We start from the raw sequence: 14,074 nt of genomic DNA, 5'->3' as shown, positions 1-14,074 counted from the left end.
TTTAGACTGTTTCTATGCTGTTGTCAGGGTGCTCTGAGTGTTTAGACTGTTGCTATGCAGTTGCTAGGGTGATATGAGTGGCTTTAGACTGTTACTGTGCAGTTGCTAGGGTGATATGAGTGGCTTTAGACTGTTACTGTGCAGTTGCTAGGGTGTTATGAGTGGATTTAGATTGTTGCTATGCCATTGCTAGGGTGCTCTGAGTGTTTTTAGACTGTTGCTAGCTTAGCTAACTAGTTGATAGCTTAGTGAAGCATCAACACATCTTTCCTTAACAAGACAGAAGATTGAACAAATCATTCAGGACTAGGTACAAGCTAAAGTTTAATACAAAGGGTTAAAGGTTTGTTCAAATCACTAACACTAAATATATTTTTATTTAATGTTGACTAAGTAAAATGACTGGAGTAGGAAATTAAAGAAACAAGTGAAAGTAACTAAGTTTTGTGTGTATTTGTATTTGTGTTACAGAGGGCTGTTTGCTAGTCACTACACAGAAACACACTACCTGGAGGATGGAAGTGCCGTCACCACCTCACCGAATGTCATGGTAAGATCACAAGCAACCGCTGCTTCCATCCAAATTTAACCCAACGCCTACAGAACACATGGCAATGTGCACTTCCTGTAACAAACCCCTATTATTCTGCAGAAAACATTTTGGAAAAGAGTTTCATTTGAGAGATATATATGTATATATATGTGTGTGTGTGTGTGTGTGTGTGTGTGTGTGTGTGTGTGTGTGTGTGTGTGTGTGTGTGCGTTCGTGCGTGCGTGTGTGTGTGTTTGAGACATATCGCCTTCAGTGATTTAAAGCATATATTTTAAACTCATGACGCAAAGCCCAAATTTCTTTCCTGTATCTGCTCATTTCAGACCTTCTATTTTACCTAAACCAAACCTGCAGTTAAGAACCCGTCTTATCACTGATCTCCGCCCTCACGACAGCTGGATGATCTTGTGTCAAAAGCTTTAGAGAAGAGGTGGTCAAGCGAGGGCCACCGGGAGTGCAGAAACCACCCATGATGCACCTCTGTGTGTTTTAAGTGTTTAGATTGCAGCTCAGATTACTATTTAGAGTAACAGACGCATTGAGGCCTGAAGGCATGTAAGAGCAAACCTCTGAGGAGCACCTCTGGGTCACTGACCCTGTCTTCCTCAATCTGCTCTCCAACGGACTGCCGGCTTCCCTCGCCGGACAATTTGAGCCAAACTCTTTATGAAAAGAAAACATGTGCTATCAGATATACAGCAAAAGAAAATAGGCAAGGCAGTTACAGCTACTGTTGCTCCTAGTTCGTGTTCGAGATTTAAACAAACTTTGAACCTTTTGTATTGAGCTTTTGCTGGTATCTAAAGAAAGGTGTGCTGTTATTTCACTTTAGCTCAGAGCAAACCAGCAAGGGCATAGCAACACTCTTAAGCCACTCAGAGCACCAAGCAACAGCATAGCAATGGTCTAATCCACTCAGTGCACCTCAGTAATGATATAATAGGGTTAGTTAAGCACTAGATGTTTCACAACACCGGAGGGTGAGATTTCATAAACCATTGTGACTTTTTCAGCATATTCAGCAGATTTTCTCAGCAGTGTGAGGCAATAAGCACCCCTGCTTTGTTTGGATGGGAAAGGAGAGTTCAGGTCATCCAGAAACAGCAGCGCTCCTCGACCTGGATGTCATCAGAGGGAGCAGCAGCATGCTGAGTTTGGGCTTCGTAAACTGATTTGGGATTTTGGAACACAAAATAAGACAGATGCTCTGTCAACCTGAGTGCAGAAATTGATGTTTCTCACATACACATAAAGACAAATTCCAGTTTTATTGTGTAGGTTTTGGGAGATTGTTCAGAAGAGTTACATTACTTTACTTGATGATTCGATATTCATTATTTTCTCTTATTATTTGGAAATTGATAGACGAAGTCAGAGTATTCTGAATTCTAGTGAGGTATGTATTTATTTATTTATGCATTCATTTGTGCATTTAAAATGTATACTTTTAATGCAAATTAAGTCAATGTGGATAAAAAAGTCTTCCAATTTATATATATATATATATATATTGTCCTCATTTGTAAGTCGCTTTGGATAAAAGCGTCTGCTAAATGACTAAATGTAATGTAAATGTAAATATATATATATATATATAGCATCAAATGACTAAATGCATATCAAATGTTTATTATTATTATTGTTGTTGTTGTTGTCGTTATTATTATTTTTCAATTGGCAGATGCATTTATCCAAACTAACATTTATTGCATTGAAGGTTCATGCATTAACTGGTAATCAAACCCAGTGACTGGGACTGGGATGCATCCAGCTCTGTATTTTCACGTTGTTATGTTTCATCATTTTCATTTGTAAAAAAGTAAAGCAGTCACATGCATATATCAGCCATGCAGTGCATGACTCATTTCTACCATTGCATGATATATCATACAGGCCTGGCCCTAAAACAGCATTTAACAGCGCTGATCAAATTCGACAGTAATTGATGTATTTGCTGCATCCAAACATTTGTGCACCAGGCAACAGGACGGCATGTTTTGTGCTGTAAACGGGATGAATTGTGCCGATCTGATGGGATCCAGGGCCCAGATGGAGTGTATTCACTCACAGTGTTGGGCTTGAGGAGTGTGTCTGTTCTCCCAGACCTCCTCCGCCTTTGATTATGTCTGTTTTACGGTTGTGTGTGCGCTGCCCTTATTTCATCCTGAAGCAGAACTCCTCTGAGGCCCATTTGGACTTACTCATGGACTCCTGTATCTCCATTCGGACGCTGCCCAACACCCGAGAAGGGCTTAAATCGTCAGTATATTACGGCGATTAGGAATGACTTGGAACAGGAGTGTCAAACACATTTTAGATCGTGAGACTACGTTTTTATTTGTTAAACCTCATGGACTCGCTGAAAGTGCATTTGCTCTGCTGGAGTTTGTGAAATCCAAATTCAGCTTTCAGTAATTGATGTATTTGCTGCATCCAAACATTTGTGCACCAGGCAACAGGACGGCATGTTTTGTGCTGTAAACAGGATGAATTGTGCCGATCTGATGGGATCCAGGGCCCAGATGGAGTGTATTCACTCACAGTGTTGGGCTTGAGGAGTGTGTCTGTTCTCCCAGACCTCCTCCGCCTTTGATTATGTCTGTTTTACGGTTGTGTGTGCGCTGCCCTTATTTCATCCTGAAGCAGAACTCCTCTGAGGCCCATTTGGACTTACTCATGGACTCCTGTATCTCCATTCGGACGCTGCCCAACACCCGAGAAGGGCTTAAATCGTCAGTATATTACGGCGATTAGGAATGACTTGGAACAGGAGTGTCAAACTCATTTTAGATCGTGAGACAAGTTTTTATTTGTTAAACCTCATGGACTCGCTGAAAGTGCATTTGCTCTGCTGGAGTTTGTGAAATCCAAATTCAGCTTTAGATCACAAATAGCTTATATAAGCAGTTGGCAAATATGAATCAAAACAATATTGACGACAAAAATAGAAATTTCTATCTGTTCTTATTCGATAGCTTTAACTTTAATAAGCATTAAGAGAGTAAAAATGAAAACTTTTAATAAACTGATAATAGTTATTGTTGTTATCAGTATTATGTATTTATTTATTTATAATTATATTAAATAACATGGTGGAGAAAAAATAACAAATTAACACTTTTAGAAATGAGAATGAAGGATTATTTTTATAATTATTATTTAGAATGATATTGAATAACATAGGCGGTGAAGAAAAATGAATGAGATAAATATGGTGTTAATGAACAGTTAACAGAAGTGGATAGAGTTTGATGAAGGATTATTCATTCATTCATTCATCAATATATTAAATAATAGGTGGTGGATAAAAATTTATAAAATAAACATTGCGTAAATTGACACTTAGAAACAGGTGGAGTTGAATGAAGGTTTATTATTATTATTAATATTATTATTATTAATTATAATTAAACTTTAATTAACTTTGAATTATATTGAATAGCATAGTTGGTGGACAAAAATTAATAAAATAAAAATGGCGTAAATGAACACTTTTAGAACCAGTTGATTGAAGGTTTTTTTGTTTGTTTGTTTTATTTATTTATTTAGAATCATATTGAAAACATTTAGATGATGGATAAAAATTAATAAATTGGCGTGAAAAATTAATAAAATGAACACTTTTAGAAACCGGTGAATGAAGGTTTGTTTGTTTGTTATAATTATATTTAAAAACATAGTTGATGGACAGATATTAATCAAATAAAAATATTATTTGATTATAAATTGCACTTTTAGAAACCGGTGGAGTTTAGTATGATCTCACTCATCATGTCTCAGCTGTGGCCCGCAGTATGAAGCGACCAAGTGATTTAACACTGGACCTGAGGCTGACCGCACACCATCTGTTAGCCTTTACATCATTGACATCGGCATGATCAGCTACATGTCTTCAGAATATAGTGCTTTCAGTGCCAGCTTCTGACACTTTATGCATTTTATCATGCTTATCCTTAATCAGAATTATAGGCTAAACTAAATCTGGCCCATTTTTTAATAGCATGCATAAAATGTTGCTCCTGCCTTACAGATATTAGTTTGTTTTATTTAATATTGTGCCATGTTAAATTCCATTTCACAGAACTATGCACGTTTTCATGAAATATCAGTTCAGAGAATGCTGAAAGATTGCTAATTATAATGCAACAATTTTAGTCTGGGTCTGATTATAGGGTATTATGAAAGCATTTGCATTGCAATTTTATTAACCATTATTTTTGCATGTGTTCATTTACAAGACGCTTGTTTCTTGAATACTGTGTTAATATGAGTTAAGTTAATATGAGTGATGAGAACTCGTTATTTTCTAATCCAATTTGCTGTATACACAGAGTTATGATTTTAATTCAGCTGGCAGGTCTGTGGCTTTGTGTGTTTCGTTGTTTATGGAAGTGGAATGTCTTTTTTTGTCCGACGGCTGGCAGGAAACAATGCTGTGATGGACACCATAGCTCAGGGCGCTGTGTGTTCTGATGGATGTCCTCATGTTCCTTTGAATGAGATTCAAAGATATATGGAGGGCTGTAGTTTACGGCAGGACATGCTCTTAAAATAACCCCAGTGCCACTGGTGTGCTGGGATGAATATGAAATAAAATGAGCTTTATTAAGCAGACAGTTCTCGCTGTAAAATCTGACTGGATGAGCCACATTTGAAAGCATGATACAGTGCAGATGCTATATTAAAGACAAGATACTAAATTGATCGGCAACCATCAAAACAGCCTACCGTTTTCCTAATGAGTTGTTTATTGGAAATATTAATCAAAACAATATTGACAAGAAAAAGTGGAAATGTAAGAAAGGAAAAAATGAAATCGCATCATATGACCCCTTTAATAAGCATTAAGAAAGTATTTAGTAAGTAAAAAGTATATTTTTGACAGTAAAAGTTGACAAGAAAAAGTGGAAATGTATTGCTTGCTCTGACTGGATTTAAATTTAATAAGCCTTTAATAAGCATTAAGAAAGTATTTAGTAAGTAAAAAGTATATTTTTGACAGTAAAAAAAATAAAGACTGTAAAAATGTTTAACTGATAATAGTTATTGTATGGTTTTGGTATTATTTATTCATTTATGTATTTACTTAGAATAACATTGAATATCATAAAGGTGGTGGACAAAAATTAATTAAATCAAAATGGTATAAATTAACAGTTTTAGAAACAACAACCCTAGCTTTCCTGCTTTTACTGCTTATTAATCAAAACAATATTGACACAAAAAAGTATAAATATCTCTCTGATCTTTCTGGATAGCTTTAGCTTTAATAAGTCTTAATAAAGTAAAAATTAAAGACTTTTAATAATGATAAACTGACAGTAAGTAAGTAGTCATTTTTATTTATTTATTTATTCATTATTATATTGGTGTAAATTAATATATTTATAAACTGAAAAACATAGCTTTCGTTAAGTGATTACTGTTTACTGGAAATATTAATATAATTTTTCATTTTATTTTAGTTAAAAAATACAATTTAATTAAACATTTTATTAATATTTCCAGTCAAAACAATATTGACAAGAAAAAATTTAAATGTCTCTCTTTTCTTGCTGGATAGCTTTAACAAGCTTTAATAAAGTAAACATTTTAAAGTACATTTTTGAAAGTAAAAAAAAAGACTTAATGATAAATATTAATATAATTTTTTATTTAATTTTATTTAAAAAATAAAATGTAATTAATATTTCCAGTCAAAACAATATTGACAAGAAAAAATACAATTTTCTCTCTTTTCTTGCTGGATAGATTTAGTAAGCTTTAATAAAGTAAACATTTTCAAGTAAATTTTTGAAAGTAAAAAAAAAGACTTAATAATGATAAATTGATGTAAGTAAATAATTAATTAATTAATTAATTTATAATACTTTTAATAATGATACATTGATAATAAGTAGTAAAATAATTAGCAGTAAATTCAAATTTTTTTTTTACATTTTTTTATACTGCTTCTGCTTCACAGTTTTATAAATGCCCCCTTTTACCAGCATCCTCAAGAGACACGATACGCTTCATGTTTTAATTATGAAAAAGTATGCTTAGGTTTGATTCATTACCCGAGAAGGGACATTCAGATAGTTTCAAAAGCGTGTGATGTCGCATGGGAACACTGCTAGTCAAGTCAAGTCACATTTACTTCTGTAGCGCTTTATACAATACAGATTGTTTCAAAGCAGCTTCACAGTAATAAACAAGAAAATTACAGTATTAATGTTGAAATGTGCTTCAATTATAAAACAAATACAGTATTAGTCGTAAAGCAGCTCTAAAATGTCAATAGTGTCATAATTACATCAAACAATATATTTTTCGTAGCCAAAATATATGCTAAATATATGTTGTTAACAGTGAAGCTCAATGAAATATATTTTTGAAAATAGAAATTATATTTGGTTTCAAACCTTAATTTACTAAAATATATATTTATACAACTGTTCTTTGGTTCTCGAATCTGATTGGCTGAGAGGAGTGCGATTTATTTAAGGGGGTCTGAATACTTTCCGTACCCACTGTATATATATATATATATGTATGTATGTATGAAGACTTGAGATGCAAAAACCTCTAAGGCCAATTTATTCTTTCAAAAATTACCAAAAAGTGGCCAAATCATTTTTTTTTTTTTTAGCAAATTAATTTTTTTGGCCTTTTTTTTGTTGTATATTTTGAAATATATTTACAATTATATTTGAAAATATTATTTTTTTTACTTTACAGGTCAGTTAAGTTGGTTCAGTTTAGTTCAATAACAGTGTGCAGCGATTATAAAGCAAACTCAATTCAACAGTTCAGTGTTGATTCAGTTTAGTTCAATAATAGTGCAAAGTTCATCAAATTAAGAAACAAGCTTAACTCAGCTGTAAAGAAGCTCTGCAGAAAACAATAATGACGTCAAGTCAGATTGGTGTTGATTCTGTTGCGTTCAGTTTAATAACAGTGTTGCAGAGCTCATCAATTATGAAACAAATTCGATTCAGCTCTAAAGGAAGAAAGTGATTGTCCTATAATAGCTTCTGTCAGGGCATCACCATCATAACTTTATATTAACTGATCATGCGCCACAAGAGATGCATAAAGTTGATTTTCACACTTCGACCTGTGGAGAACGAGCGCGGCCCGGACATGCAGGATTTATGACTGCGATAAAGCGTCAAAATCGTCTCCGTCCCCAGAGTCACGCCGCTTATTGTTCAGCTCTTTCTTTCACCTTGGCTCAGTTTTTTGCCGCAGTAACCTGTCTCTCTCCACCTGGCAGACAGACACAGCGCAGGTCTCCTCCGACAGAAGCGGCCAAAATAAATTGCTGCTTATTCAGTTTGGCAGCGTCCAGGGTTTCCACGAGGATCTCATGCGGTGGAGAATGTAGTTTTGAAACTTCTGGAAAAGCCCAAAGCGCTGGCCGTTTCCCAGCAAAGGAGAATGTCACTTAAATTCAGCGTACGACTCGAAAGTGTGAGAAAGGTTTGCGGACGCCGGTCCAAGAACCACAGAGTGGTAACATTAGAGCTCGGGGGAAGATTTATTTAGCCAAATATCCTACCAAATGAATCGTCTGCTGACCAACAGTGGCTTGGATGTTGAACTAAGCCGCTTTCCAAAACGTCACGCTGTCTTATTTTGTGGGAAAACGAGAAACCACTTCCTCTCATAGAAGAGTTTCTCTCGCCGTTTTGTGTTAATGTTGTAAAAGCTTCTTGTGTCTCACTCCTTTTCTGTGTTATTCAGTTCCAGATAATCTTAAATTATTAGTGCATCTCAGCATTTGAAAGCACATTTTGGGAAAAGTGCTGTTCAGATAAGTGCAAATATTTCACATGGTCTCTAAATTAACATGAGGTCATGAAATCTGCAAGCACAATAATTAGAGTACAAATGCGTTTCATAAATGCTACAAATTTAGTTCATAGCAGGAGGTAAAATTGTTATGCTTTCTAACTTAACAGCTTGAAAACATCATATTTACTTCCTGATTAGCAACATTTCCAAGAGATGCTCATTTAGAAATGGATTGTGTGAGACTTTTTGACAAAATATTGTAGACTATTTACGTTTAGTGCAATATGTGCATAGTCCAGACAATAGACCACAAATAGATCAATTAAATATATTTAAATATTATTTTTCTCCACATTTTGAATATAGATTTGTATATTTCACTGTTAGTTCATAGCAGGAGGTAAAACTGTTATGCTTTCTAACTTAACAGCTTGAAAACATCATATTTACTTCCTGATTAGCAACATTTCCAAGAGATGCTCATTTAGAAACGGATTGTGTGAGACTTTTTGACAAAATATTGTAGACTATTTACGTTTAGTGCAATATGTGCATAGTCCAGACAATAGACCACAAATAGATCAATTAAATATATTTAAATATTATTTTTCTCCACATTTTGAATATAGATTTGTATATTTCACTGTTAATGATGAGACAGGATGAAATTGCTATATATATATATATATATTAGTTTGTTTGTTGATAAAATTTGTGTTTTTCACTGTCTAGCAAGATTATGAAAATATAAGAGAAACAATGAGGGTAAAGTTACATGTCACGTTATAATAGAATTTAACAGATGTAGTTCCGTATAAATGTTACAAATTTAATTCATAAAATACTATATTTGCTTCCTGATTAGCAACTAGAAATAGTTGCTAGACATAGATTGTTTTACAAAATACTATAGACTATTTTATTATTATATTGTTTATTGATCAAATTTTTTTTCACTGTCCAGCCAAATTATGAAAATATGAGAGAGAAAAAAATGTCAGTAATGTTACATGTCAAGTTAGCTGCTCATATTCCCAGTAAACAAATACATAAATGTTCTTTTTTATTGTTATTTCTAATTATTTTTTGTTGTGTTTACATGATGCATGCATAATGGTGATATGAACTAATCTAGATGTTAACTGAATGCTGTTCATGGTCTCGTTCAACAGGGGACTGATTTCACTTGAATATAAAGTATATATACTGGAGCCGATGGAAGAGGGAAACACACATTGGCTTTACAGAGGAGACGATCTTAAACTCACCCAGGGAGCCTGCGGACACGGTCACAACATCTCATACCCTACAGAGATGACGAACACTACAGTAGCCGGCTTCAGCTCTCACAGCAGGAGGGTGAGCTCAAAAAAACCTCAAACAGCATCCAGTAGTGTTTTTTCATGCAGAAACATATGCAGCCTGTTTAACTAATGTGACATATTTCTGAATAAAACTGACTATTTAGCTGTAAACCATGTATGGCTGGGCTTTTATCCATCAAACTCAAATTAGCAAACTGACATTCAGTATAATAAAAGTTCCTCATTTATACTTATTGAATGTCCTGCTTCCTGTGAAATACATCACATTATGTAAATAAATATAAAAATTTACTGCATTTACTCTATCCAGCCTATTTATTTACATTTTTAATATATATTAGGGCTGTCAAATCGATTAATCGCGATATCTCATCCAAAATAAAAGTTTGTGTTTACATAATATATGTGACCCTGGACCAGAAAACCAGAAAACAAATTGACCCTTATGACTGGTTTTGTGGTCCAGGGTCACACATGTGTGTGTTCTGTGTATATTTATATGTTTATATAAATACACACACATACAGTACATGTATATATTTAAGGAATATATTTCAAAATAAAATAAAATAAAACTATATATATATATATATATATATATAGAGAGAGAGAGAGAGAGAAATTTTATTTTGAAATATCCCTAATTACAGAAATAAAGTAGCTTGCTTTTAAAGCTGATTTCTCAACCAGCCCAACACAGTAACACTGACTCAGACAATAGCATGAGTTTGGGGCGGGACTATCTGCTTGCCTGACCAATGACAGATAGGTGGGGTGTTTAGTGAAGCTTCTGATGCACGAGGTCACAGATCGCTCTTTGTTTAAGGACACCCAAGGACACATTCAGTCTCTCACTGTGGGCACTGAAGTGTTTTATATGGCAGGAATGATTGCTAAATGTTGACATTGAGTTCTGACAGATCATCTCTTTCAGAATCTCAACACAAACTAACTTTTTACACACTGGAGCATTTTTTGAGATTCAGAAACAGGTCTTATTCTCCCCTGAAAAGGGTTTATCCAACAGCATGTTCTTTACCTGATGTTGTTGCTGACTGAATTAAGCGCACGTTCATTAGTTGTGGTGTGGAAGTCAAGTGCTTATCAGCTTCCCTCTTCAAAGTGAAAGAGGTGAAACACTCTGCTAGGCCTTACGACCCAAATTCTTCTCAACACGAAACCTGACACAGATGAGTCCGGCCTTTTATTTCCATTAATAGAAGACCAGTCAGTGGAAACAATGAGAGACAGCTTCCATTGAGAGCGAGAGGACTGATGCTGAATGCAAGAAGACGAGGGTCACCTTCATGATAGTCTGTCCTAGCTGGACTCTCGCATTTATAGTGTCATCTGGCACTGATTAGATCCTGTTGCATGTGTTTAAACAGCCTGTATAAGATCTGATTTGTCATGTGGTTCTAAATCCGATATTTATCTGATATCCGCATGACCAATTTGCCTGAACAGAGGGCCAGTGGAGCACACGTGCACTTCACAGTTTGGGGATTTACTAGTTTTCATGAATCATAACGCTCTTCTTTTCACACTCCAGCTGTGAACTGAAAAGTAGGGTTATGAAGGATTATGAAGACTTTACTAGATGAAAATTGTACAAATGCTACTTTATATAATTTATATGCAAAATTAATGGGGGATTGTAATACTTCATAAGTCTTTATAAAGTAAGCGGTTGTCGCATACATGTATAACGAGAAAGCCATTGATGAAAACCAAAGAATGACCAATTAAAGAGTTATAGGAACATAAAACAAACTGAGAATTGGAAAAACTTTTTCCCTCAGCTGTAGGTCTCAAATATTGTAAAAGTTTACTTCACATTTGACTTCTTATCTTGCACTATACATATTTTATTTTATTTTTTTATTTTATTTATAGAAAACTTAAATAAATATTTCTAAAATATTTTATTGTTTTTAATATTGTATTTGAAAAATATTAATAAAATTAATATTTATAAAATATTCTATTGTTTTAAAAAATTAGTTTATTTACTATATTTTTTCTATATCAGTTTTTTCTAGATCTAATTAATTACATGTTTTGTTTTTTTGATGAGTCAGATTGGATAGGAAAATCAGTCAGCAAGTCTACACAAAAAGAAGCTCAACTAGAAGTGAGTTTTCATTTATATAACATTTGCTTTCACTAATTCCCATATGTCCTTTGGTGTCATTTCAGTCATTGATGACTTCAATATAATCCTACAATGTTGAATATAGTGAAAACGAAGAATGACTAGGTGAGAATTACTTGAAAGACTCTTCATTTGAAAAGAGACATTTATAACATCTATATAAGACAAGTGGGTCTTTCAAATGAGTAAATGAGATTGCCAGGCAATCCGAAGGCCGTTAAAGTGAACGGTCTCCTGGAAAGCACATTGTGGTTGATGTGGTTGATAGTTTAAGGGCATTGCTGAACGCAGAAGTGGATGTTCAATCACACACTGCTCTGTTAATAGAGGGCACATTTGGAAGAGAGCTGAAGACGTCACCTCTGTGCCTTAAAGGCCATATAGACTCATAGCAAAATGGGCCTTGGGAGATTTTATAAAAGCGTCTTGAGTGCAGGCTCTATTAACTGTGTCCTTCAGAAGAAGAGGGTGAAATTCTCTCTTAATCATGTTCTTTCTCTCATTTTTTCTCTCTGCAGCATAAAAGAGACGCCCAGAGCAGCACCAAGCATGTGGAGTTGATAATCGTCGCAGACAACCGCGAGGTAATGACGCTCTTGACCTCACACACATCTCCAACCTTCCATCATCTAATTCAGCGGCTCTAAACTAGTGGGTCGTGACCTAAAAATGAAACACAGATCTGTTTTTTTACTTGGGTCACAGACATCAACGATGCTCAGCGCAAATGATAGCTTACCATATAATGGTGCTCATCCTCAAAACCCAGAACAAGACTACAAAAGGTAAAAGAAAATTAGTTCCAGACATGAAATATTGATTCACATGCAACGTGGTGTTTTATAAGCTGATTGATTGGCTGACAAGAGCAGGAAACCATCAATTTACAAAAAGCATTAGAAGCCAAATATCTAAACACATGGGGGGTGGGGCGGTGCATAAAAAGGCAAAAGAAAAATCTTATGTAAACATCAAAACAATGCCCTACCGTATTGCAACGCATCAAAGCAGTCAATACAGCACAGTCAGGAATAACTTAAAGAGGTCGCCAGCGTTTACTAAAGTGTGGACTAGCTTTGACTCTTGCTGCTGATTTGAATGGCGATGCTTCCCGTTTTAAGTGTCTGTTGATGGCCTTTCGTTTTTAACCAGAAATGTGCACGCTGCTTTTCTGATGTTCATTGAAGTTTTCCGTGTCTTTTTCCCTTGTCACTTGAAATGTGTCCATTTTGAATCGTTGTTACCAAAGGCGATTAGAGGGTCATTGTTTGTTTGCACAGGAAATGAAGACCTCTTTACATTTGACCTCTTTACAGACTGTTTGTAATGTGCATTAAGAAACACTTTGTTTACAATATAATTCTTTCTACCATTGGGGGGCCTCTCAAATGTCCCGTCCTGTGATATTTTATGGACACGAACAAAACCTGATCATTCAGTTTGTTGAATGATCTATATTTTCCCCAGCTGTACCTGCCGGAACCAGGTGGATGTTAAAGAAAGAGTTAGAAATAGTGCATTGCTTGTCTTGCGAATTTTACAGCAATCAAGCTTTCATCCTGTTTTTTGTCTCTCCTACAACAATCACAGCCATCATGGGTGACACATTTCCAGTCTGTGCTTTTATTTTGTAAAACTGACAGTCTGGACATCAAGCACTGCTGGTTGTGTTTGGCTCGACATCTGTGTGCCGCTGCCCATGGAAAATGAATTACCTCATGTGACATTTACCACAGCCGACCAATGAACGGCACATTTAGTTGCAGTTTAAAGACTTTTTTGTCCTCCTTTGCATTTCAGTATCAGAAACAGGGGAAAGATGTGGAGAAAGTGAAACAGAGGCTTGCTGAAATAGCAAACTACGTGGACAAGGTAAACTCGGAAAGCATGTCAACATGCTTTGAATGAATGAATGAATAATTAATACTTGCACAAAACAGATCTTTTTGTAGGAAAATGCATAACCTAAAATGTTGTTTAGTTGTTCTTATTTGCATTTAAGCATTCAAAACAATTTCTAACACCGTATTTTAACCAGACGTGATGCAATAAAGCATCAAGAAAATTGTGTGTGTGTTGTATACTATACATATATACATATTTATATTTTTCTATATATGTGTGTGTAATATATAAGAATTATATAAAATCTGAATATATAAATGTAAATCAAAATATATAGTTGTAATTCTGAAAATATAGAAGTAAATCAATGTATATTTATACATCTGAATATATAAATGTAAGTCATATATATATACA

The 14,074-nt window shown here is 34.7% G+C and overlaps 2 protein-coding genes across 2 annotated transcripts in view; both read left to right on the top strand.

Moving 5' to 3' along the window:
• LOC107740867 (zinc metalloproteinase/disintegrin-like) overlaps nt 1-1,026 on the top strand; it is a 52,103-nt gene extending 51,077 nt beyond the window's left edge. The window contains exon 5 of the mRNA XM_016553389.1: nt 949-1,026. Within this exon, the coding sequence (XP_016408875.1) occupies nt 949-1,026 (78 nt within the window). The remainder of the gene's footprint in view (nt 1-948) is intronic.
• Nucleotides 1,027-9,507: 8,481 nt separating this feature from the next.
• The window catches only part of LOC107740866 (disintegrin and metalloproteinase domain-containing protein 12-like), a 19,308-nt gene continuing 14,741 nt past the window's right edge, over nt 9,508-14,074 (top strand). Inside the window, exons 1-3 of the mRNA XM_016553388.1 lie at nt 9,508-9,691; nt 12,331-12,396; nt 13,613-13,684. Of these exons, the coding sequence (XP_016408874.1) occupies nt 9,548-9,691; nt 12,331-12,396; nt 13,613-13,684 (282 nt within the window). The 5' untranslated portion in view covers nt 9,508-9,547. The remainder of the gene's footprint in view (nt 9,692-12,330; nt 12,397-13,612; nt 13,685-14,074) is intronic.

This window comes from Sinocyclocheilus rhinocerous, unplaced genomic scaffold (assembly GCF_001515625.1).
Source record: "Sinocyclocheilus rhinocerous isolate Xijiao unplaced genomic scaffold, SAMN03320098_v1.1 scaffold1908, whole genome shotgun sequence".
Classification (NCBI taxonomy): Eukaryota; Metazoa; Chordata; class Actinopteri; order Cypriniformes; family Cyprinidae; genus Sinocyclocheilus; species Sinocyclocheilus rhinocerous.
Note: the sequence above shows the minus strand (reverse complement) of the source record. Positions and strands in the feature narration are given on the sequence as shown.